Source organism: Helianthus annuus, chromosome 1, assembly GCF_002127325.2.
Source record: "Helianthus annuus cultivar XRQ/B chromosome 1, HanXRQr2.0-SUNRISE, whole genome shotgun sequence".
NCBI lineage: Eukaryota > Viridiplantae > Streptophyta > Magnoliopsida > Asterales > Asteraceae > Helianthus > Helianthus annuus.
In genome coordinates, this window is record NC_035433.2 from 126,380,709 (window position 1) to 126,408,420 (window position 27,712).

Genomic DNA, 27,712 nt, shown 5'->3' on the forward strand with positions numbered 1-27,712 from the left:
GGGTTTTTCACCCAAAATAAAAACCGGTTTCTTTTTATAACCGGTTCCGGTTACTAACCGGTTTTTGAGGTCCAAAACAATAACCGGTATAACCGGTTGGGACCAGTTTTTAACCGGTTTTTCCCAAAAAAACCAGGTTTTTACCGGTTTTAACCGGTTTTTTAATAACCGGTTCGGTTAATAACCGGTTTTTGAAGTCAAGAATAGTAACCGGTATAAAAACCGGCGGTTAAAAAAAAAACCGGTTATAAAAAAACCGGTTAAAAAAAAACCAGTTTCGATTTTTTTTCCGGTTTCGATTCTAAAACCAGTTTTTTTGTGCACCTCTACCAATACTCTTAGACTTATGATCACTTAAAGGAAAAGGCACTCTAACTTGTTTAGACTTGTGACAAATTTCACATGGACATGCTCAATAGATTTAATTCCTAATTTATCTCTTAACACAACCAGAACATGATCTGAAGGGTGGCCTAACCTACTGTGCCACATATTGGATTTCAAAACACTATTATAACATAAATTCACTGAATTACCATGTCTACCAACAAAATACAACCCATTATCCTGGTTACCAGTCACCAGGATTTTCTTTGATTTCAAATCCTGTAACATACAATTACTCTCATTAAACAAAACACCAATGTTATTATCTTTAGCTAGGGGGGATAGTGTACGGTCCTCCCAACCGCCGGAGTGATCCCACTCCGGGAGCCGCTACCCGACCAAGCTATCTCCGCGGTGAATTCCCCTTGTCGAGTTCTTACTCTGGGCGACATACGCCACTCCCAAGACTCGAACCCGGTACCTCTGGGAAGAGGTGGGTGTCGGTGGCCAACTGGGCTACCCCAGTTGGTTATTATCTTTAGCTAACTTATGCACAGAAAGAAGATTAACACTATACCCAGGAACATAAAAAACATCTTTTAAAACAACATTGTTAATCAGTTTTAACTCACCAATTTTTAATTCATTTACACTAGTTCCGTTGGGATGACCAACTTTTAAACCACACTCAGAAACATCAACACAATTAATCATGTCTTTATCAGTTTTAATCATATGTTGATTTGCTCCTGAATCAACAACCCAACTATAATCATGTTCGAAATTAACAACACTGGAACAACTAATAAAGCTATTCACATAACTAGACTCACCTCCCATATTAGACTTCAAATGCTCTCCTCCTGACTTCTCACCAACTAAATTTATCAACTTAGAAATCTGCTCGGGAGTAAAAGGAAGAGCAGATGCAACAGAACTAGAAGGAGCAGCAGATTGATTAGACTTATTACCTACATTGTTTCTACTAGACTGACCAACAGGTCTTTTTTTCATACCAGGAGGATAACCAATCAACTCAAAACATCGATCTACCATATGACCTAACATATTGCAATTAGAACATTTCAAGTTTGGGTTAGGTCCTCTAAAATTTCTCCTTCTAGGGTCATAGCCTTGATTAGACTGGTTTGACTTAGTCACAAAAGCAACAGAGTGACTCTTTGACCCACTACTAGAGAGTCTATGAGACTCTTCTCTAGAAATCAAAGCATAAGCAGCCTTGACAGACGGAAATGGTTCTCTTGTCAACAAATTTGTCCTCACAGGTTGATACACATCATCACGGCCCATGAGGAATTGCATTAACTTGATTAAAGTTGAAAAATCATTGTAGTCTTTGGCTGCTTGACAAGAACATGAAGGCAGATGCACCATTGCATCAAACTGCTTCCACATTGTTGTCAGCTTGTTATAATACTCAACCACAGAACTACCATTTTGTGAAATACAGTTAATCCGTTTATATAAATCATAGACAACAGAACCATCTACCTTATCATATGTTTCTTTCAAGTCTGTCCAAACTTCAGATGCAAGTTTGGAGAAGACTTGTCCTAAAAAGAACTCTTCAGACACAGAATTTAATAACCAAGTCAAAACCACAGAATTGCATCTATCCCATTGGGCAACTAAGACATCGTTATCATCAGGTTTTTCACATTTACCAGTTATGAAACCAAACTTATTTTTTGCTTCTAATGCAAGTTTCATAGCACTAGACCAAGCAGCATAATTCTCAGTGCCCTTAAGCTTTATGCTAACTATAGTCAAAGCACTTGAGTCACCAGGATGCAAATAAAGAGGGTTTCCTATATCTAACTTGCTAATAAGAGTGATAGAGGTACCTTCACCATCACCCATGATAACAGCACACAAAGAAACCAACAAACAGACTAAAGAAGTTACCAGGCAGATAACACACAAAATATGAACAAAATATGAAACAACAATTATAAAGAACCTAAGGCGAAACTGAGTCAGGGACCAGATTCCAGGTTCATCACTCTATGGTGCCTGGACAAGCCTTTACTCAAGAGCCACAACTAAACCAGTATAAATCACAATGGGAAAGAAAGACAACAAAACTTGAACAAAGACTAAACACAGAACAGATATCACCAATAACAAACAGAAATAATACAAAACTAAACACGTACAAACAGACAATGCAACAACTAGCAAACAGACTCGATCAAGTGCCGGCCCGACTAGTCCGGTAAACAGGGGATGCCTAGACTCAGAAATGATATGATGCAAAGACAAAACTAAAGAGATAGGAAAGATCTTACAGCGGGTGCAAAAGCTCCTAGAAGTACCAGATCAGTACTTTTCGAGAACTACAAAATCTGATATAAGAAAAAACTCCAAACAACCCAACTGGTTAGTTTGCCCTGAACCTTCTAGGGTTCAGAGACTAACGCAGAGTGTAACGCAGAGAAGAAGCTTTGAAACCCCAAGTTAGGGTTTCAATCTAAATCCCGATCCACTTCCAACAGTAACAAATCAAAGCAGATCTGAATGCAACAAGGATTCCGAGCACAGAAACGCTAGAAATAAGAACAACAAACAATAACAGACAACAAAGAACTAAAATACACAGGAAGAAGAAAAAGGCTCTGATACCATGTTAAAAACTATTGTATTATGATTGATTTCCACACACAACACTATAAAATCACAACGAACACAAAATATAGCGATAAAACGGTGGCAAAACTCTTATTAAACCAACCCGAAATGATTACCCCCCAATATCCCAAACAGATCTTACAAAAGTAAGGTCTAACAATACAGAAATACAAGAACTGTTCGATGATCATCAACAGATGATCATCTATAAAGCACTAACCACAATCTCTCAGACACAAATGAGAGATTCAACTGTACAACTAACAGCTGCAACAATCGCAGCAATCGCAGAAAGAAACCCTAGAACGATACAGAAGATACAGAGAGTGAATGTGTGAAAAATGTGAGAGGAGAACTAAACAAATGAACTGATAACATCCCTTATATACAAGTAGCCATATGAAGTTACATCCAGGTCCAAAAGATTGACTGAAGATGATCGCAGTCCTTCTCATTTTACAGTTTACACCCTCCATCTTTATAACCTGTTGCAACCACTTGAACGACTTATAACAAACTTATAACAACATAACAACTTGTATGCTCAGACCAAAAATATAAGCCCGATGTTCTACTGAGGCCCAGCAAAATGTGAGCTGACCAACTTATATTCATGAGCCCAAAATGGATGACCTGAAATATAACATTTTAACAACTTGAAAAGAGTTTCAATGTATAAAGTTAAACCTTTCGTATGAGATGTGTGATCCCTTACGGATCAAGATGTGATGTGATAGTTAGGTTAAGTTTATGATGTTCATGCACAACTAGTTTATAATGTAGTTAAACTAACTATTATGTACGAACATGGGTTAAATTAGGGTCTAACAAGTTGGTATCAGAGCCCTTGTTTGAGGGATTTAAGTAAAATGTTGATACTTAAACTCAAACCTTGTGTGCTCTTAATTTATAAGGGGTTTTAGACCCGAGACTTGACAGATGAAACTCTGTGAGCCTGAAGGGAGTAACAAGGCAATATTTATCAGAGCCCTTGTTTGAGGGATTTAAGTAAAATGTTGATACTTAAACTCAAACCTTGTGTGCTCTTAATTTATAAGGGGTTTTAGATCCGAGACTTGACCGATGAAACTCTGTGAGCCTGAAGGGAGTAACAAGGCAATATTTCTAAAAAATTAACTTGTCTATTTGGAATATTATATAGCAGGTATAAGAATACTTGAGAATATCGTGTTGATTACTACGCATGGCCCATGTAGTAATAAACATGATGCACTGATTTATTTTTATAACGGACTTTATAGTATTACAATAAACAAGGGGGGTTAATGGGGGTAAAATGAAGTCTTTGACTTCAAAGAGTTATATGAAGTGGACTTTCACAAAGTAGTAAATGAAGTCCAAGAGTTATGTGAAGTCATTCGACTTTCACAAAGAAATAAATGAAGTCTTTGACTTCAAGGAGTTATGTGAAGTCATTCGACTATCACAAAAGGAGTTCATGTAGCTTTGACTTCAAGGTGTTTGTTGAAGTCATTCGACTTTCACAAAGAAGAAAATGAAGTTTTTGACTTCAAGGAGTTATGTGAAGTCATTCGACTATCATAAAGGAGTTAATGAAGTCTTTGGCTTCAAAGAGTTATTTGAAGTCATTCGACTTTCACAAAGGAGTATGTGAAGTCTTCGACTTCAAGGTGTTATATGAGGTCATTTGACTTGTCACGACCCCCGACCCGTTTTACCCGGTTCAGAAGTCGCTCGACAGAAACCTGTGGTATTGGTGTTTAATTTGGCAGCAGAAATTTTAACAGGATCGTTTAAATTAAAAACACTCAATTATTTTATTATAGGTTTCGGGACAAACCCCGTAATTTACAATAAAGGAATTTTACTGAAAATCCCCGATTTACATAAAACATGTTTATTTATTTACCGAGCCACTTCATTCAAGCTGGAGTCCTACGCGACACTTTTCCTTGTTCACAGTAAATCACCTAAAACATGTTTTAAAAAGATTTGATCATCGGGAAATACTGGCGAGTGCATTCAATTTGTACAAAAGACACATTGTTATAATTCACAGTATTAAGAGCGATTACAATTGCCACAATCTTATAATTATCTGGTCCAGTTGTCACTCGATCGGATCTATGACTGTGGTCATATCACTTTTGGGTCCTGTCACCCAAAAGTGACGTGTATCACTATTTAGGCTCGCCCACCTAAGAGTGATAATACAGCAGTAATGTGCACAATACCTCACTTACTGCCAGTAATTTAAGATTTGCAAAGACTTAATCCTTGTAATTATAACTGGAAAACATTTAGGGTTTTTCAAAGTAATTTGATAAAAACAGAATGAGTCACATTATAGATTTAAACGGACAGAGTCTGTCTACTGGTTAAGCCGGTAACCTAGTTAAATAAAATGCAAACGAAACTAGGTTAGTAACTTAATACAACTTTCACGATAACTCACGAGATCGAAACCCTCACGACGAATGACAAAGTATAGGCCAAAATTTAGGCAGCACTTAAACATCCATCGGATCGGTTTTAATCCATCGGACATTGTATCGTAGCAGTGATCGAGTTATTACCCTGTTATTGTAGCAGCGTTTCACTATGTTGGACGTGTTTTTAGAGCAGATGATAGTGATTTTTAAAGAAATTTGCGAACACAGAAGAATGCCCATGCAACGTTCTATATAGCTAACTTTTAGGTTTCTCGCGGCCCGCGACAACTTGAAGAGGGATCCTTCGCGGCCCGCGAGGGCCACCCTAGCTACGGCTAGGGCTGCCTTGTCATCCCCTAGGCTTGCCTCGTGTGTGACACGTGGCCTTGATCATTATCCGGAACCTCAGAGCTGTCGCGCCCCGCGAAACCTATCTTAACTCCTTCGCGGCACGCGACCGAGTAATAAAACTTGTTTTTCTTGATTTTTCATAAAATTAGAGTTTTAGGGGTTCAGGTTTTCTACTTACGAAGCGTTTTAGGACATTTTCATGCAAGTCGTTACATGACTTTCACAAAAGAACAAAGAAGCAATGAACTGTTCGACTCCAATAAGTTATGTGAAGTCCTTTGACTTTCACAAAGGAGTTACATAAATGAATATCATGAAGTCTGTAACTTCACAGTTATACAAAATTCTGATTTCATTTATTAATAAAGTAATGATTTTCGCATTAATTTACCAAATATGATAAAGATGTGCTTAAAATGCAACCCACAGTGGGAACTCATAAACAAAGGAATTATATGAAGTCATCTTTTGACTTTAAGAAGTTTTGTAAAATCCTTGGAGTTAACAAGGGGTTATTTGAAGTCTTTTAACCACAAATGAATTCACAAAGAACTTTAAAGTTTTTATTTTATTTGAGGATTGTTATGAAATATTTCTATTTCATAAAGGAATAGTTTGAAGTATTTGACTTCACGAAAGATTATCTAAAGTATTGTTTTTTTAGTGAGTAAAATGAAGTCTTTGAGTAAAATATTTTGAGTTTGGATTTAATAAAAGGTGTGACCTCACTAGTAATATATTCCATTAAATGGAGATAAAATGTATTACAAGAGTTGTGAATTTAGTACTTAATCACATTTTTCTTAAATCTTTGAATTTAGAGTAAATTACAAAAGTTGTCCTTTATGTTTTACACTCATTGCAAAGTGTGTCATTTGTTTTTAAAAAGTATAAAAAACGTACTCGATGTTTGCAAATCCTTGAATGTTATGTCCTTTGTGGAGAGTTTAAATGAGAAGAAATTTTTTGTAAGAAGAAAAAAGAAGATCGAAATTTCAACCAATAAGAAAACTTTATTTAACTTCATTTAATTTAAGTATTTAATGTTACTATAAGGGTACATTGTTAATCTACATAGGCCATTAATTTGTACTCTTCCTTTTTAATTGCTAGCTACATTAAATTTTTTGTAACTTATCTTCAAAATATATATTTTTTCAAAAAAAAATAATAATTTAAAGTGTAGGATAAATTACGAGTTGTGTATGATAAATTTCAACGTGTAGGTTGAATTTCGAAATATGTAAGATAACTTTGGATGTGTGTAAGCAAGAAGAGTTAGTGTGGATGATACTAGTCTTTATGACTAATTAATTAGTCAAAAATGATAATAAATGAGATAAGTGAAAAAACTATTTAATGTTTTAGAAAATTACCCTTTGTTCTTTTTCTTCTCAATTAAATTTTCTTCTCAAATGAACCTTCCCCTATATCCTTTAGCCCTAACTCAATTAGTTTTTATGATTAAATCAGGATAGATTGGTAATTTTACTCATATATTTAAAATCTATTCAATAAATAAAACAAAAAAAAAAGAATTTAAAAATATTAAAAATATATAAACAATAAATAAATAAGTCCCTCTCTTTCTCTACTCTCTTTCTCTAGCTTAACTCTCCCTCTATCCCTCTTTAGTTCATGTTCTTACCACTATAATAAACCACCACTATAAACCAATAAATCACCCTCCCTCATCTCACCTATCTCTCTATTTGCTGGTGGGATTAATATCTTCAAAGGATCTCAAAGGTTTATTAAATTTAATTTAGTTTGACTTTTAATTTCTATCATCGCAAAGCATGTCAGTGAACCAAATAGCATTGTCTTTCCTCCTCTTTGAGAAATCACAAACACGAACCTCTGTAACTTTCTTTTTCTTATTCTGCTTTGCGACAACTCCGATCGAATAACAAAGCTAACCTCACCTATCATTCCCTCCGGCCAACAATTAAAATTAGAGATCATTGAGATTTATTTCTTCAACTTTCATTCTCATCGGTTAATTAATCTCAAACTCACCGTTAATCCATCTTGTACCATCTTCGATCGAACACAGAGCTACCATCTCCGATCGAACACAGAGCTACAACCAGAGGTCTCGCGAAAATATATTTGCTTCTGATCTGAACGAACACTGAGCTTCAACCAGAGATCTCTGGCCAGCCAGCCACTCTGAACGAACCGCCAGCCGACCACCGCTGTTAAGCACCACCACCGCCTAAACAATCTCTCTTTCGCCCCTTTTTCTTTTCTTGTTCGATTGCGGCGTTAGATGAGAGCTGGTGTCGATGGGGATGGACCAGATCTGTAAAATCATAACTAGATCTTGGTCGGAGGTTGGGACTTGGGGTGTTGATAGTGGTAGCAACCTATATCAGAGGGTGGAGAGGCGGCCGTGTGACATCCGGGGTGGCGCGTGATCAGATTTGTTAATGATCTACTAATTTCGTAAAATTGTGGTGGTTTAGTGGTTTTAAAAATGGGGTAGGAGGATTTGGGCAGTGGTGCTTCACCGGAGAAGAAAAACAGATGGTATGGTAGGGGTGGTAGGTGAGTGATGGTGGTGATAGGGTTGTTAGAGAGAGAAAGAGATGGGGTTTACACATGTGTGTTGTCTGTGTATATATTTTAAAATACACATATATATATATATATATATATATATATATATATACATAATATTTTTTTTAAAACATAATTATTTTATTTAGGGTAAAATGATCAAAATATCCTCATGTGGGGTCAACTTGGTCAGATATAACCATAAAAACTAACTGTGTTAGGGCTAAAGAACGTAACATGCAAGGATTTGCAAACATCAAGTATGCTTTTTGTACTTTTTTAAGACAAAGGACACACTTTGCGATATAGTGTAAACATAAAGGACGATTTTTGTAATTTACACTTGAATTTATGAAAGAGGGAATTTACCAAATAAAAGGGAATTTACCCAAGGGGCCAGGAAGTCCTTACCTCATAATGGAGGCAAATTAAATGAAAGAAGTTGAGTTAAAAAAACGAAGAGGTTATGTTGAAACTTGTACATAATACGTTATGTGTGAGCTAAATATATAAAAAATGAAGTTTTCATATGTAGAACAATGAGACGTTCATGGATCATGAGGATATATACCACATGAAGGTGAAAAATCACATAAATTGTGATCAAATTAAGGGAGGATTGTTGTATCAACGAGTATGTTGTTCCTAATGTAGTTAATGGTGGTGTTACAATTGCCAGGGCAGGGCAACTAAGCTATCTGATGCCATCGAAAATGCTTTAGAGAGGTTTGAGCCTAAGGCTATACGATATGGGGATCGGCTTTGGACCGTCCCCATCCGTCGCCGATCCTACCTGCATGCCGCCCCCCAACGTCGGCGTCGTCTCCGTCGTTTTCTCGACGTCCAGGACGGAGCAAATCAAGTGGGGCCCCCTTTCTTTGTTTGTTTGGTTGTTTGTTTGTGTCAAATAACATGGATTAACTGTAAAACTCTTTATTATTACACAAGACAAACAACTCTTACAAAGAAACGATGAACAATAGACAATCTCTCGCACAATATCATCAACACGATGATCTGCTACTCTCAAAGATAGATCAAACACTGGTAATCAAGATCTCAACAAGAGATCTAACAGATCTAACTAACTAAGAACAAACCCTAGGAGAGAGAAAGATGAAGAGCCAGAGAACCTGAACGTTTAGAAAGAGAATGAGCAACTTGTGTATGCCAATGAACCTGGGTAAAAACCTTTTTATATAGACTCCGTATAGTAGTACTCCAAACCCGTATGAAACCTGAATATAACCAGGCCTTCAACCTAGCCCATTAGCAAAGCCCATCTCCTCACAGCTTCAAGCCCAATCGATGACCTGAACAAAGAAAAATTAAACAAATAATAGTCATCTAAAACATAAAAGTAAACAAGATGTAAAATAATGAAATTGAGTTTTAAATGTATATTTTAACAGTTTGTGAATTAGATTTGTACATTATGCTTTAATACTTGTACATATTTTTGTGGGGTAGGCTCATCTAGGACCATTCTCCCATGCCCTCTAGTTTTGGAGGATGGACCATCCTTGGGAGGACTATGATGTGGCGCCTACGTGGCGGATCATCCTCCAAGGATGGACCATCACCATACCCACTAGCCTAATTCTTTATTTTTTAAACAATTTTCATTATTTATTATTTAAAAGTTATTAGTTGATTGTTGATTCTTCATGTAGTGATTAAATCTTGCAAATGATCCAAGTTTTAGTGTAAATTATTCTTTTGATGGGATATTTTTCTAAAGCGAATTGTGTCAATTATATAAAACTCTAATTTACAACAATTCTAAGCATTAAGTGTTGTACCTTATGCTTCAGTTATTTACCTTGCATTATAAGTTGTACTATTTGCATTTAATTGTTGTACAACGGTTTTCTTTCTGCAAACCCTAAATCCATTGTCGCTGCCTACTCTCCACATATTCCGATCCATAAATTGATTTCACCACTCGATTATTTCTTATTTTCTGATTCGCAACTGATCTCCATGGATATACCAATTTGATTTTGCATTCACGATACGTAATCCGTATGTTTCTCCGCCAAGGATTTTCGGTTATCATGTTGTCAATTGTAGCAACAACGCGTCGTCATCTTCAGTGTTACGATAACAATCTTCGCTTCTGTTAGGGTATTTCTTCATCATAACTGAAGTCAATTTTTTCCTTTTTTTTTCCACGTCACAGACTTGTATGGTTTGACTTCTTTTGTTTATTTTGTTGGTTTTGTGGCTTTTAATCTTTACTGTTCGTCTTTGTTTATTTGATACGATAATTCGTGAATGTGACATGAATGCTATAGTCATTATTTGGCGGGTTTTGCTTAACCTGCTATTTGGTTTGTCCTGTTTATGGTATTTCAGTTGTAATCCTTCATATTCTTCTTGTAGTCTAAATATGTTGACCAAAATTAATGTTGCAAAATCTTGAAACTCAATAGTATGATTTTAAGTAAAGTATTGTACCTAAACTAATTTCAATATCTGGAGACTGGCCAATTTGAGATAAACCGTGAAAGAAGCTCAAAATTATTTAGTATTAATGAAGCTAATAGATTCTAATTTCAATATGGTTAATTAAAGGTTCATGTGATTCTATCAGCTATAGATAACTTTATTGGTTTCAAGATTAAAGATAATCCACAACTCACATTAACAGTAACTAATTTTTTTGCTAATCAAACTTATGCAAACTTTAAATTCGTTAGATGTTTTTTATTAAACTAGCAGAAAAATGCAATCAATCTATTTAAAAGATAACCGTTAATTCTTGCGGCTTAAACTAATCTGGTCCAGTGGTCCGCACTACTTTCTCTTGACATTGATTAAAGCCTCACTACTCAAGATGTTTTTTTTCTTCAACTTATGTCTTTTCAAGTTTGAGAAAGGTATTCCTATACGCGAACTGAATTTACTAATAAGTAATAACCTGTGCAGGGCCTTTGCATGCGTTATAGCTGGTGATTGGATGTATACAACAGAGGAGGTGTAATTGGAACCCTGTGCTTCATATGCAGAATTACTTTTCTTTGACCAAGGTGTTGTACGAGTTGCAACAGGTGACGTGGAGGCGTCAACGACAGAATTGTGGTGGATAGTAGGATCTGGTGATGAGTGGAGTGTCCGAGAAAAAAGTGTAAGAGATCTGGTGGTGTTGGGTCCAGATGGGTCAGAATTCAACTATTGCCAAATGGGCTAGCAAGTTGTTAAAGAATGGAATATTAGATTATGATGAAAAAGATGTCACCCTTGTGAAGTGCAACAATGGTATGATTTGAGTGGCAATATTTAATCATATTCCTTTCTACCAAATGGGGTCTTAGTTTTTCTTTGATGTTGCTGCATCTATCATGCATTCACGACATGTTATATATTATTCTGTTCATTGATTTGAGAGTTGTAGCTCAGTCATCATATGTTGTTTCAGGCTATTTGAAAGTGGACTAGCTTAAGTTGGAACTGATTTTTTATCTTCCCTTTATAGGATACATACATATATCAACTACGAGTATCAATATTGAAATTGGGAAATAGCTAAAGAGTTTGTTGAAATGTTAACTCCGTGATTCCAACTACCGAATGGGTCAAGGGAAAGCATATGGAAGAAGTTCTGACCATCAAAAACACGTGAGTTTTGGTCCTTTTTTCTCTAGCGTGCTCGAACGAATATGCGTTTATTTTTCTATTTCTTATTCTTTTTTTTTTATATTTTCTAAATTCACTCTTCATTAATAAGGGGTTAAGGGTCTTTTGTTTCTTTGGTTTGGTTTTGTTGTATAGACCTCCCTGCTTTGTTTTTTCTCTGTTATGTGGTGAGGTGCTAGACTTTTGGTTTGGTGTTGAATGAAAGTAAATTTTCTAAAAAAAGACTATATAAGTTATTTTTTAGAGGTTAGGATTAAATGCTTAATTTGATCTTCTTCGATTTCTTTTGATTTTTTACGATCGACTCATTTGGCGGATAATATATGTGGCCCCGACCGCAACGCGGCGGATGCTATTTCTAGTTTCTACTAAGAATGAAGATGCTATCACATCTACGATTACTAATGTTATTGACAAAGGATACTTAAAAAAAAAAAAACAAAAACAAACAAACTATCCTATATTCGTTCTACCAAAAGGTTAAAAATCAATGGATCGTGTGACCCCGACCTCTTGTATGTGGGCCCTCCCTTGAATAGAAACGGTAGTTTCAACGAAAGAAATTACGAAACATTTTTATTTTGAGCTTTTGATGAATAAATAATTAAATGAGTTTTATTTGAATTTTTAACCAAACATTATTAATATATGCCTCTAGTTATTTTATTAACATAATGAAAATAGGGATGTTACAGTGAATGTGGTTATCTCGTACGCATCGTACGATAAGGCTACATAGTATGGGGATGATCCTCCAAGTGACGATGATCCGCCACGTCATCGCCACATCACCATCCTTGGGAAGATGGTCCATCCCACAAATTTAGTGGAAATGAGAGGATGATCCTAGATGATCCTACCTCACCACTTTTTTGTTTTTTTTAATCTTCCACTATTTTTAACATTTAACAAATAAATTAAGAAAACATTTTCATTAATATTAAAAAATAATACATAAACTTAAAAAAAATCCTAACAAATTAAAAAGAAACATAAACTTTAAAAAAATCAACCACTTTGATGCTTCTTCATGATGTCGTTTTGTAGTTTTAGCAAAGTCGAACGTTTCGGCTCGGGATAACTATCGACATCCATCGTTAATATTTCCCATTCCTTGAGCCGAATCTTTTCATCGGACAATCGAATCTTTTCTCCCGGCACGCGTTGTACGTGTAACAACCCGCGTTTTGGAAGTCAAGATATAAGTCAAAGTCAAAGGAAGAAAAGATTGCTAATTACGATCTGTCACTCCTTGCTTAATTATTGATTATACTCCTTGACTTGTAATCGGTATTCTAGTTTTATTTACTTTAGTTGTATTATGTGGAGTATCTATAATAAATCGCAGTTTTATCGCTAACCGACGTATCGCTAATCGCATCGCAATTCAAATTATGAGTTCTGGATATTGTTTTACGTGTGTGTGCTACTTATGTGTTACTTGTGCATGTTTATTTATGTTTGAGCTGATTAATCGAATACGCAATCGCAACTCTATCGCAACTCTATCGCAACGCAATCTCATCGCGGACTCGAGATTTAAGGATTACTTCTATGATATTTAGTGGTTAAGTTATGTGTGTAATTAATGGGTAATACCATCGCATCGCTTACTCGAAACGCATCGCAACGCTCAACGCACGAAACGAAACGTCGAAAATCAACTCGCACCCACCATCCGATCGAATGACCATTCGATCGAATGGTCATCCGTTCGGATGACCATCCGATCGGATGGCCATCTGATCAAACCGCCCTTCGATCCATCACTTGTGCACCGCCTTTCTCCTCACTCACCTATAAATACCACCTGTCACATCATGAACTGTCACGGCCCCCGGCCCGGTTTGACCCGTTCCAGGAGCCGCGAGACAGAAATCCCGTGGTATTTAATTTAGGCGACAGCGGAAGTCTTTTTAAAACAGGATCTTTTAATATTTAAAACTGCACGTTACATAATTTAGGGATAAAACCCGGTAATTTACAATACTGTGATTTCAATGGAAATCTTTATTTTTCAAAACATGTTTCTTTTATTTATTTACAATGAGCCACTTTTCTAAGCTGGTAGTGCTTCCTGGCACTTTTTTTTGCTCACAACAGATCACCTGAAACATGTTTGAAAAAGGTTTTGTCAGCGGGAAATACTGAGTGAGTTCATTCAGGTTTTAGGAAATGACCCATAGTTATAAATTACAGCATAAGAGCGATTACAATGGTTCATATCTTATTTTTATCTGGCTTTCTATCACAATGGTGACAAGTCACAATGGTGACGATGGTCATACCACTATTAGGTCAATGAACTCTAATAGTGACGTTCCTCCCTAGTAGGTCAATGAACCTAACTGGGAGAAATAGTAATGTGCACAATACCCCACTAACCAATAAATCAAGATATCCACGACTTAGTCCCTGTAATTATAACACTTTGAAAATAATTTGGAGTATTGTAAAATAGTTGATAAAAAGAGAATGACTCACATTGCAGATTTAACGAGCAGTGTATAAGCCTACTGATTAGCCTTGATTAACCTAATTTAAATAACAATGCACACACACAAACGGGTTAGTAACTAATTCAGCAGTTACGTCAATTCACGAGATCAAACCCTCACATCGATTAACAAGTGCGATACTTAATAATTCAATCGGATTCACAACGAATAACAGAGCATAGTCCGAATCCGAACAGCACTCAAATATTCAAGTCGAAATCACGACGAATAATCAAAGTACAAGCTCAATTTGAGCAGCACTCGGACAATCGTTGGATAGTTCTAATCGATCGGACGTTGAATCGTAATAGCGATCGAGTTATTACCCTGATTGCGGCAGCACTTCGTGAATTGTGTGTGTTATTGAACTGATTGTGATATAACTCTTCGTACACAACGAATTTCTTCGTCGAAACAAGAACAGAAGGCAAGTCCCGATGTCTGCTATTTATACTAATTTTTGGGACTCGCTTACGGACCGTATGCCTGATCCCTTACGGTCCGTAAGCTAAGCAGTCTAATTATAGGCTGCCTAGGCTCGGGACTAGGCTTGCTGAATCAAAATTTCAGCTAATCAGATGCTAGCAACGAGTTAGTTTGGATAACTATCAACTAGGGTTTGCCCCCCTTGAGTTTTAGGGGCCCTGATCCTGATTCCGATTGTTCTGAAAATTCTAGGGCTAATGCAGAATTACTTGGGTGTCTCAATTAGGGTTTTCTTATTGACTAATTATCGTTCTAATTATTGATTTTTGTGAGAGTTGTTACATGAACTGTGATGTGACAGCTCTCTCATTCGACCAGCACGTTCCAGCCCTATTTTCTCTCGATTCCTAGCAATTCTTATAAGTTTTCCATTCAAATCTTGTACTTCTTCAATCAGCACACACTTTCTCATCATTTTCACCATCAAATCTTAACTTTTCACCATGAAATCAGCTGATTTGGGCTGTTCTAGGGTGATGTCATCATGGATTCTCATGAACTTCAAAGTGTGACCTCATTCCACCAAGAATAACTTAGATCTAAGTGATTTTAACATGTTTAAACATTGATTTCGTTATAATCTAAGCATTTTCTAACTGATTTCCACTTTTCTTCATCATTCTCAACTTTTAACATAAAAACCGATGGAATCCGAGCTCGTTCAGACCTTCCACTCGTCCTATAGTGAAGTATTGGAATGAGAATGGATTCCTATCGGAGAAGACGACCGATTCACGGGTTGAACATGAAGTACCATCAAGAACAGCTAACTGATCGGACGGGGTGGTTCCCATCCGATCGGACGACTTGGACTGATGGAGATCCCGTTGTTTAACACGTGGTTATATCGTCTCGGTTCAAACACAAAACTTTCAAAACTTAGCAAACTTCACAGATTTCAAAACGAACAAGTTACCAAACGGATTGTCGTCCGATCGGATAGCCATCCGATCGAACGACAATCCGATCGGACGACTTGTGGTTTTCAACACTTAAAAATTTTCACAAAAATATAAAAGAAGATCAGTTTCAGCGAACCGCCATCCGAACGGACGGCCATCCGTCCGGATGACCTGATTTGTAGAAACACTTCCTTATTTTGAAAATGTTACAACGAAAACTTTAAAGTTTCACCATACACAAACACATCCATCCCAGACGAATGATGATCCGACCGAATGGCCATCCGACCGGATGACCATCCGTCCGGATTGTCATCCGATCGGATGACCCTTCCTCACTCTGTTCACTCGCACCGTTTAACGCACCGCTCATCGCTTATGCTATCGTTCTGTAATCAGGCTTACTCTAGCGCTCCCTTCAATACAATCATAGATTGTGTTTAGTAGCTACCATCTCTGTGAGTATACTCGATCCCTTTTTGCTTTACGCACTTTTGGGTGTTACATATGTTTTCTATATCAAATCATAATCGACACACAACGCAAACACTTTTATACGCTGACCTCTAATGCATGTTATACGTGTTACTCGATGAATGCTTGCATGTTATGTTTACACAGTGATTGTTGCCTGACACCTTAGCAACGATAGTACTATAGTTTGGACTCAGCACCTGTCGTGGACGGGGGTTGTTAAGGGTATTTTTTCACGTGTCACAGTGGTGATATGTGTTGCGCATTCTACAACTCGCAGTCATGTATGTGCATATTTCATTGTCGATAATCTGCTAGGTTCACTTTTCAACATGTTACATGTTGGTTATGCGTAAACCGATTTCGCTACCTATTATACTATTAAACTTGTATGCTCACCTTTACACTATGTGTATTGACCTCTATTTTAACATATGTGACAAGTGTTTGAGATGCTGGGATGCTTGCCATGTATGAGTTGTCGGAACAGCTTTTATTTGTCTTTGAGATATTTGGTCTGTAATAATTAATTTGTTGGATATGTTATGGTATGGGACGTGACTTAAAAAGTATTTGGTAATATTAGTTGTTATGGATTTCTCCTGGACAATCTGTTCCGCTCAATGTCGCGCCCCGATGATTCCGCCATCGGTTGGGGTGTGACAGTTCGGGTTGTTGGGGACGTTCGGGTTGTTCGGGTTGTTGAAGGGATCCATGGTAGAATATAAGTTTATAAAAGGGGAAGATGTTTATAAAAATTGAGAGAGAGATGAGTTGTGGTAGATGAAAAGTGAGAAAAATGGTGTAAAAAAGGGGGGTTTTATAGAGTTTTAGGAGGTATTTTGATAAAATATTTGAATATTACCGTTAGTTTTATTTTTGAATTTGGAAATTTATTTTTATTTTTTTAACGGTAACATGCATAAAAAGGGAGGAACTTTTGTCCTTACATGGCCCGTCTGAAACATCTTGGACTCGACAGTCTCGACGAGGACGGGGGAGGGGGAGGGGGTGGCACGGTGTTGGGTTCGGCGACGGGGCTAAACGTGTGGGGAACGGTCCCCATACCATCTAGCCTAAAGGGTATCATACTTTAACTAACCTCATTAATTGTAAATTATAGGAGTGATTTGTGTATTTATTGTATATATAAAAAGATACACATCATTAGGCTGGTGGGTATGGGGTCCGTCCCCATACCCGGCTAGGAACGGCGCCGGCGTCATGGCATCCCGCCCCCCACGTCACCGTCTTCGACGTCGAGCTGCGGACGTTCAAGACGATCCAAGCTGGTGGGCCCCCTTTGTTTGATCACCTACCGCGACGGCGTAGTGGACCGGACTATGCCGGAAATCGTCCGGATTAAGCTTTTCCGGCGTCTTTTTTGTCGCCGGTGTGGGTTTAGACATACAGATCTGAATGACTTAAAAGAATGAAATCGGTAGTTATGACTAGTATCCAATCGGCTCGGCTTTTAATGATTTTCTATAATTTATTAATTACTAGGTTAGAACCCCGTGTATTACACGGGTTGAATAAAATAAATATAGTTAATAATAAAGATTAAAATATTATAAAATAAATTTTGTGGTAGCATATTGTTGATTTTTTTAAAAGTTATAAAATTGAATAATAGAATCTGAAAGAGAGTGAAATAAGAGAGAAAATAAATTTTCGGCTAACTATATTATAACATGTGACGCAAAATAATAATAATGATAATAACAACAAAAACATTGTACCAATTAAAGATAAAACTCGAATATAAAAAACGTAACCTTAAGAAGATTTATTACATTATAAAATTTGTAAAGTAACAAAATAAATTTAGTGCATGATTATATAACACAGTGGTAAGTGATTATATAACCTGGTAGTATGAGATTATATAACTTTGATACGTAATTATATATGAAATTTATATTTCTCATCTAAATTACATGTGTCACATTTTGGTCACTAATAAACCATTTGTACGATATATATATACATATATATATATACACACACATGGAGAGAGAGGATCAATAAGAAGACTCATTATTAATGATAAAGCTTAAAATACTCCATTCGAAATTGTATTACACATATACATATAAAATACGTTTATTCAAAAATGCTTGCGATCCACAATGAGCATATGTAGTATTACACATATGTAGTACATGATATATTGCGTATCTGCAATAGTCCTTTTTTCCAATTTTTATTTTTTTTATTCTTCTTGGATATAAAATACAGGATGTTACACAAATGGAACTACATAAAAGTTTACCTTTTATAGCTTAGTGCTATCGTAACGTGTGATAAACATATTCCTTTAGAGTGGTTGTGGGTTACAATCTCATGGTGGACATTAATGTAGTTTCAGAAATAGGCTTTAAAAATAAAATAAAAAAAAATTACCTTTGGAATATAAAAGAAAGCCGTCACCTTAAGAATTTTCATAAAATTATTATGAAATTTATAAATTAATCAAACAAATTCAGTTAGGAAATATCTAATATAACTTCTAATAAGTTAATGCCGCATGTCAACACATCATTTAGTTTATTTATTTCTTTTTAATATTTGAGGGTATGTCACCGAAATAATATATGGAATTTGTGTGAAATATATATAAACAAAACAAAATATTTTTGTGTTATACAAAATCGTTACAAATTCAATGTCATGATTTTATATCATCATCTTTCTTAAAGCCAAATTTATATGTAAATAATGCATAAAATAAAAATAAAAAAACTTATCTATAATTATGATTTATCACTTATCAATTACAAAACATATAAATAATATTTAAACTAAAAAATCCGTCAAACAAAAAATAAAACTTACTTTTTTCCAATTTTTATTTTTTTATTCTTCTTGGATATAAAATACAGGATGTTACACAAATGGAACTACATAAAAGTTAACCTTTTATAGCTTAGTGCTATCATAACGTGTGATAAACATATTCCTTTAGAGTGGTTGTGGGTTACAGTCTCATGGTGGACATTAATGTAGTTTCAGAAATAGGCTTTAAAAAATAAAATAAAATAAAAAAATTACCTTAGAATATAAAAGAAAACAGTCACCTTAAGAATTTTCATAAAATTATTATGAAATTTATAAATTAATCAAATAAATTCAGTTAGGAAATATCTAATATAACTTCTAATAAGTTAATGCCGCATGTCAACACATCATTTAGTTTATTTATTTCTTTTTATTATTTGAGGGTGTGTCCCCGAAATAATATATGGAATTTGTGTGAAATATATATAAACAAAACAAAATATTTTTGTGTTACACGGGATAAGTATAGGTATTATACAAAATCGCTACAAATTCAATGTCATGATTTTATATCATCATCTTTCTTAAAGCCAAATTTATATGTAAATAATGCATAAAATAAAAATAAAAAAACTTATCTTTAATTATGATTTATCACTTATCAATTACAAAACATATAAATAATATTTAAACTAAAAAATCCATAAAACAATAAAACTTACCTATAATTGTGGCTCATTTTGTGGAAAAAAAAATTACATATTTATTAGAGATAGAAGATCATGAATTATTTAAGGATATTAACTAAATTAGAGATAAATAAATCAGTGGGAAAACAATTCTGATGATGCGTAGAAATGCGACACGTGTCCCGAAACAGGTTTCTTTTATTATATAGTATAGATTATTAATAATAAAACAAATAAATGGAATTTCTTTTCGCTCTTTTTTTTCCTTGTAATTGTTAATTTTTTTTATTTGTCAATTGATCCTTTTGTTTATGTTTACCCTAGTACGTAAGTTGTTGGATATTGCATCTCAACCACTTTTTTTTTTAAATAAGAAGATAAATTAAAAAAAGTTAATATTTTTATTAATGTGCATAAGCTATAAATATTTTTATTAATTTATTTGTAAAAAGTTAAAAATAAAGTAGAAGATTAAAAAAAATATAAAAGTGGTGGGGAGGACTATGACTAGGACCATCCTCCATACCCTCTAGTTTTGGGGGATGGACCATCCTTGGGAAGACTATGACGTGGCGCCTACATAGCAAATCATCCTCCCTTAGAGGACCATCATCATACCCTCTAGCCTTATTCACGTTGATGAGGTTGATTTGATATATCTCTACTTATTAATTGTAATATTTAATATTTGTTAAATATTGTATATATAGTATTGTAGCAGAAGGTTGATTGTGGGGGGTGGGGGATAGTGCACGGTCCTTTCAATCGTCGGAGATTCCATTCCGGGAGCCGCTACCCGACCAAGCTAGCTCCGCGGGGAACTGACTCAAACGAACTTTGATTGGATTCATTCTAGCGGTGTTGGAACCGGCTCATTGAACCCTAACTAAGATTTCTTAACCCTAAAGTTAAACAATAAGGCTAAACCCTAAGCTAAATCGTAAAATCTAAACTATAAACCCTTAAAACTAAACCCTAAATGTTAATGATTAACCCTAAAACTACCATAAAGCAAAACCCTAATATAAGACCCTAAAACCAAACCCTAATATATTTAGAGATTAGGATTTAGGGTTAAGAGATCCTGGTTATGGTTCGACGAGCCGGTTCCAACTCCGCTGAAATTAGTTCAATCTAAGTTCGTTTGAGTCGGTCCCCCACTGTTCCTCATTTTTTTTGTATTTCTCAATAAACCTCACACTATTATTGTATATATAAAAAAAATACACATCCTCATTCACGTTGATGAGGTTGATTTGATATCCCTCTACGAGTTTATACAAGAGCATCCATGTACTTTTTTTAACGGCAAATTTGGGTTATTGACGGACCGTTGGAGTATAAATTTGGGAAAAACCTTATTGTGGGAGTCGAACCCATGACATTGTGGGAAAAATGTCACTAGACTATAATATGTGTAGCATCTGTGCACTTTACTTTTAAATTAAAAGTTTACATAGTTAGGCAAACAGCCACCTAATTCATTAAACTATTCAAAGAAACAATAAAATTGAACGCCGTGATTCTCATGTTTTCACAAAAGTTAAGATCTTTTGAATGATTCGGAACTAAATTGAAATGGGGTTTGGTTGAAATGTTGAATTAAAATAAGTGATTATTGATTTGTTGAAGTAAAATAAGTGATTATTGATGAAGAAAATGAAATAATTGGTTAAATGATCAACACGTGTGTTATGTTTCATAATGCCGGAAAATAACACCACTTCTCCCTCTATTCATTTTTCCACCAACAGATTCATTTTTATATTTGTTGTTGTTACTACATTATAGTTAAAAGATTATTGGACACAATTTTTAAATATATTAAAGTTTTAATATGTTATGGTTCAATTTTTAAATATATTAAAGTTTTAATATGTTATGGGTATTTTAAACGAAAAAGGGGTTGGTGATAACAAATTTCTTCATAAAGAAAAGAATATTAAAAAGAAATCAGCATATATGTCATAATCAGATATAAAATTTATCTAGAAAAATATGTTAACATTATTATTATTATTATTATTATTATTATTATTATTATTATTATTATTATTATTATTATTATTATTATTATTATTATTATTATTATTATCTATCTACTATACTAAATGAATTCTCTTTAGCCACAAGGTTTAATCTTAGTCAATCATTTTGATGATGTGGCATTGCTCAAAAGGCTGATAATTCAGCCAAAGGCGGGCTCCTCATTTTCCTTTCATACGCGCTCTTCATATAAAACGTATATTAATTCTATTCAATATTCAATTCATTTCAATGCCTTTCATTACACAAACCCTAACACCGCCTTCTCTCTTCATTTCTCTGTAATCATATCGTTCCATATATCAATCCATTTTCGCCGTGAAGTTGATGTAAAGATTTGTTTTCTGCATCCTCTTCAACATCGTCTTTCTTTTCATCCATCTATTTCGGGTCTTTTATTCGTTAATCCATATCGACATCTGTAAGTATTACTTTTTAATATTTTGGTGTAATCGGACTTTAATTATAGATCTGTTGTTTATGTTTAATAACTGTATGTTTTAGGTATAGATTTTGTTTGTGATTGTTAACCATAGCCCTAAATCGATTGTATTTTCTCTGTTCTAGAAACCCTCATAATCGTATTGTTAGCATGGATCTGCTGTGTTAGGTATATATTTTGATTGTGATTGTTACTCCTAGCCCTAAATCGATTGTAATTTCTCTGTGATAGAAACATGTTTAGCATAGATCTGTTGTTTTAGGTATAGTTTTTTTTTGTGATTGTTAATCCTAGCCGTAAATCGATTGTAATTTCTCTGTTGTACAAACCCTAATCCTGTTGTCATCATCGATCTGTTGTTTATATTTATTTGTTGCAAGTTTTTTTTGTATATGTTTTGATTTTTTTTCATATATTTAAACGATTATATAGTATAAGTATTTTTTCTGTTCTAAAAACCATAAATGTGATTTTCATCCAATATGTGTTGTTTATGTTTAGTTAATGTCTTCTTTTGTTATACAATTTTATTGTTACTCATAATCCTAAACCGTTTTTAATTTTTATGTATTACAAACCCTAAATCCGATTGTCAATGTATACATGTTCTTTATATTTATTTATTGTGTATTTCTTTGTTATAGATTTTTATTCTTACTCATAGACCTAAACCGATACATCACTTTTAATTTTATTCCTTATGTTAATTTTTTCCTACTGTAATGCAGGTTTAGAATATGTCTGGGTCATCTTCTTCTTCATTAAGGTATATATATATCTGTATTGTTTGTTTATTGTTATTTCATTCTGTATCATTTGTTTCGAACAATAATATATAAAAATGTTTACTAACATTCTAATTTTAAAATCAGTATCAGAGAACCCTGTCTCTATAGGCATATGAAAAAAGCAGATGAGATAATTCTGGTAAATAATATTTCATATTTTCTGTTGTTATTATTAAATTAAATTTGTTAAACTTTTTTTATATTAATTTTATATATTTTTTTTATATTATTATTTCTCATCTTCTACTTTTTGGTTTGTTAGTCTATTCCTTCTGATGCTGCTTGCAACCTGTGGGGTGTTGATATGGGCCCTACGAATGTGGACATACATACTGATGATGGCCGCATTTTTAATGTAGGGTTAACCTACTATAAAGGAAATTTTTTCCTTTTTTATGGATGGTCCAATGTAACACGACATTTTGGACTATCAGAAGGATGTTTTATAGTATTCAACCCCATCGATTGCACTACGTTTAAATTAACCCATTTCATTGATGGTGTTAGCGGTAGCTCTTTTTGGACTTATCTCCTATGTACATCTTCGCATTTTTATGTAAGTTATAATTTACTTTTAAGCATCTTAAAGTATTTCTGTTTATATTTGTTGATATTAAAATTAGTTATCTTATATGATTTAATTATCGTTTTTACAGGTAATACCTGAAGTTATCCTGCCGGAAACCTTTTCTACATCCATTGATTTAATATCCACTATAATGATAAACAACAATCCGTTTCATGTTAGGATTGAAACGGATGGCGGTAAATTCGGATTTACCGCTGGTATCGACGTTATTGTTAGTTTGTTACATTTAGAGCCTGGTTGTTTTTTGATATTTACAAAGTATTTTGGTAATGATTTTAACTTAAAAGTATTTGGAAAAAATTGTGTTGAAAAGAACTTTCATGATGTAGACGTTGATGTGGTAAGGTTACATTTTGTTGTTATATGTTATAATTGTTAATTTAATAATGTAATATATTGTACTAAATGGGATATTTAATTTGCAGCCTTCAGTTCCTCCTATTGATGCTTTGAATGAAATTTATGAAGAACCACATAGTCGTGTTTATCGGTTTTCCCGTACCGTTGGTACCGATTTTGTAAGATCTGTTAATATTTTTTTTAGTTAGATTCATTTCGTTATTTATAATCCGTTTTTTTTTTATTAATTATGTTTTGTTAACAATACAGATCCTTCCCGATTGTGTTTCTGAAATGGCCAAACTTAATATTTGTTTGAAAGATATAACCGTCAGACTTTTGAATCTGGAACCTCCACTTCAGTTTACCAATGGTACAAGACGTGAAAGGACACATAACGGTTTTCGATATGCGTTAACGCAATGGTCTAACTTCATGAAGACTGCTGAAATTAAGGTCCGTGACACCGTTGACTATTGTTTTGACGAAAATGATCAAGTGCTGATTGTTGAAAAGGTTGTACCTTACGTTAGTGGTCGTATTTAGTTATTTGACTCTTTCGATGTTGTTTTTTCCTTTATCATTAGTATCTATTTTAACTTTTTACGGATTTTTTTTTTGTTTTCAACATTGTTATGTTTTTCAATATCAAGATAGTACATGTGATTTTTGTTATTTTTTATTTTAAACAATAAAATTGATTTGTAAATGATAATATTAAATTATTAAAAGTCCAATGTGTACAATGTTATCATCAAAATTTTGATAAACTACCTATTTCCAACTGTAATAACTTTTCAATACTGTTGATTTAAATTTCTTGATTAAGTGTTACGTTATGTATTATGTATAACTCACACCTTTACGATAATGCTACATATGCTTATTGCTTATATGTATTCCTGGGTTGTTTTCACTAATGCTACATAGAATTTAGTTACTCGAATGCTATTTCTGTTACAATTTCACTAAATTTATCGTTTTATATCGTTTGAAGTATTAAATTCTGTATAATTGTTTCACGTTTTTTGTAGTAAGATGCTTAATTATACAAAACATATGTAATTTTATTACCTTTTCTAAACACCTATTAATGGGAGTTTTCAGGATGTTGTTGATGATGTAAATGACACGCTTTTAGCTATTAAGGAATTGAGCTATACACAAAGGATATGTCAAATACGGTTTAGATGATACATGTTCAAGTTAATAAGAAAAACTCTCTGTCGAATTAGCAACCATTTTTAGGGTTTTGCTTATAAGATGGATGTGTCGGTGATGTTGTCGAGGAGTGTCCGGGAATGCTTAGTGATAGCATTTTCTTATACTCCTCGACAATGTCACCGACCCCTCTTAAAAACTCCATCAAAACTCTCACACCGGTTGCTTCTTCAACAGAGGGTTTTTTTTTTTGTTAACTGAACCTGTATCATCTTAACCTTTTTTGACTGACTGTGTATTGTTATTACATCAAGACTCAATTAAGATTAATTTCTTAATTAAAGTTGATTCGCATCACTTTTCATCACCACATCTCATCTCATTTTTATGTAAGTCATTTATTTAATTTATCTATCTTAAAGCCTTTATTTAGCTCTGTAATTATTTTAAAACTAAAGTTATAAGTTGTTTTGTTGTTTATCTTACAGGTCATACGTTAATTTATCAAACCCGGTAACCTTTGATATTGACGTTATACAATCATTGATCTAATATACACGATATCGATATCCAACAAAACCTTTGACGTTAGGATTGAAACGGCTAATGGTAAATGCATTTTTACCTTTGATATTTACTGTATTAGCTACTAAATGTGTTATCCGCTGTTATACATAGTGTTGGTTGTAATCGTTCTTTATTTTTATTTCTTAGTATAGGTAGTGGATTTAGTATAATTGTTATAATTATTACTGTTAGTATAGGTTGTTTAGGTACTATAGTTTCTATTTGCAGCTGTTATTTCGTATGTATGAATTATGAATGGATGTCATTATTTGTTTTTTTGGTCGCACACACTATTGTATATAATTTTGGAAACTGTTCAATCATATAATTTTATTTTAAAAACAAAATATGTCCTTCCTTTTAATGTTTTTCAGAATTAAGGAAACTGGTCAACCATAATTCTTTATTTTACAGTTATTTTTTTAATTTAGTAAAGGTTTACTATTTATAATTAAAATTCAAAAATTCGTTTCCAAAAGTATTTTGTGTCTTTTGTTATAAATAAGTCTAAATACTTATGTTTCATACACAACCCAGCTACGGACTTGGTATAATTTGACTGCATTACTTCTGGTAAGAGTTTGCAGAGTTACAATACATTTCACATGGTTATTGTTTTTATTATTTAACAAATTATGTTCTTTACATTTGACTGCATTATGTTTATAATGTGATGTTATTTTATTTTTGATTTCAGAAATGGAACAGGCAGCTATAACGCTTCTAAATAATGTTGATCTTAATGTTGATGATTACACTATCAGAATCCGTATTGTTCGGCTATGGACAAGACCTTCTTTCAACAATCCTAGGAAGGTTTATTGCTATGACATGATATTCATGGATCAGGAGGTTTTCTTATTGTCTGAATCACATCATATTTCATTATGATTCTAACGTGTTATTATGTTTTATGATTTTTTATTTATACAATGTCTTGGTGTAGGGCACCAAAATGCAGGCTTTCGTTTTACAAAAAAACACTACTGCTTACGAGCATTTGCTGAAAGAAAATCAGTGTTTAACTATTCGTAATCCTTCTCTTGGAGAAAACCGTCAGAAAGTGAAATACGTTCATAGTTCGTTCAAGATAAATCTAAATGAGAACACCATTGTCGAGCAATCTGCCGAACCTATTGGTGCTGAATGGGGATTTGATTTTTCTCCATTTGAGTCAGTTGTTGAAGACTCTGATAATGACGGCAAGTCATTCAAAAGCCCTATTGGTACGTTTTAACAAAATGTTTTATCGCATAATTACTATTAAATCTTTTTTATATTTGACGTTGTTCTAATTATAGTTCTGTTTGTACATTATGTAGACGTTATCGGTTTTGTTGTGAAGTGTCTTCCGTCAGAGGAGAAGACTGAAAATAATAACGGGAAAGATGAGAAGAAGGCTACCTTTATTCTGGAGGATTTGCAGTACCGTCTACTATATACATAAATTTAATTCGCTTTATTAAATACTTTTTTTGTTTACACCTTCTAACCAAACTCTATAAACTGTTTGTTGTAGACACCAGCAGATTTACGTTACTCTGTGGGGGGTTTATGCTGATCAGATTATTGAATTTCAAAGAGAACATAAGGATGAAAAAAATGTTGTTGTGGTTGTTCAGTTTGGCAAGTACCGTTTTTGGGGAGGTATTGTTTTATATTGGTTTGTCAATTTAAAAAAAACTTCATATTAAATTGTTGAACTATATGTTTTTTTATACTTTCATATAACTGTACAGGAAATTTGTTCGTATCCAATTTGTATACTGTAACTCGAGTGTTCATAAACACTGAAATTCCCGAGATTTTGGAATTTAAAAGAAGGTACGTAATGTTATTACGTTTTTGTTTTATAGTCTACTTTATGTACATATTAGTCTAAAAAATGGCATTATTTTTGTACAGTTTCCTTGCTCAGATGAATACGTCAACGTCTTCCGGTTACTCTGGTTTGAGTTCCCCTTTATGAAGTCAATGGCTGAGGAGTATCTTTCTGATATTTCCTTCA

General features: G+C 34.0%; 1 protein-coding gene and 3 long non-coding RNA genes across 4 annotated transcripts; 3 read left to right on the plus strand and 1 right to left on the minus strand.

Moving 5' to 3' along the window:
• Positions 1–9,220: 9,220 nt before the first annotated feature.
• LOC118479791 lies at positions 9,221–10,212 on the minus strand. Its single transcript, XR_004860758.1, has 2 exons — positions 10,126–10,212; positions 9,221–9,616 (listed from the first exon to the last, which is right to left on the minus strand). It is a non-coding gene; the product is annotated as an uncharacterized LOC118479791 (long non-coding RNA).
• Positions 10,213–10,224: 12 nt separating this feature from the next.
• Positions 10,225–12,224, plus strand: LOC110871628. Its single transcript, XR_002553853.2, has 3 exons — positions 10,225–10,430; positions 11,235–11,564; positions 11,782–12,224. It is a non-coding gene; the product is annotated as an uncharacterized LOC110871628 (long non-coding RNA).
• An 11,790-nt stretch (positions 12,225–24,014) lies between these two features.
• LOC118479331 lies at positions 24,015–24,577 on the plus strand. Its single transcript, XR_004860742.1, has 2 exons — positions 24,015–24,155; positions 24,247–24,577. It is a non-coding gene; the product is annotated as an uncharacterized LOC118479331 (long non-coding RNA).
• A 736-nt stretch (positions 24,578–25,313) lies between these two features.
• LOC110871611 (replication protein A 70 kDa DNA-binding subunit B) lies at positions 25,314–27,626 on the plus strand. The gene is made up of 7 exons (XM_035989107.1): positions 25,314–25,377; positions 26,402–26,556; positions 26,651–26,930; positions 27,027–27,129; positions 27,224–27,351; positions 27,444–27,528; positions 27,623–27,626. Exons 1-7 carry the CDS (start codon positions 25,314–25,316, stop codon positions 27,624–27,626), a joined length of 819 nt encoding a protein of 272 aa, XP_035845000.1.
• Positions 27,627–27,712: the final 86 nt, after the last annotated feature.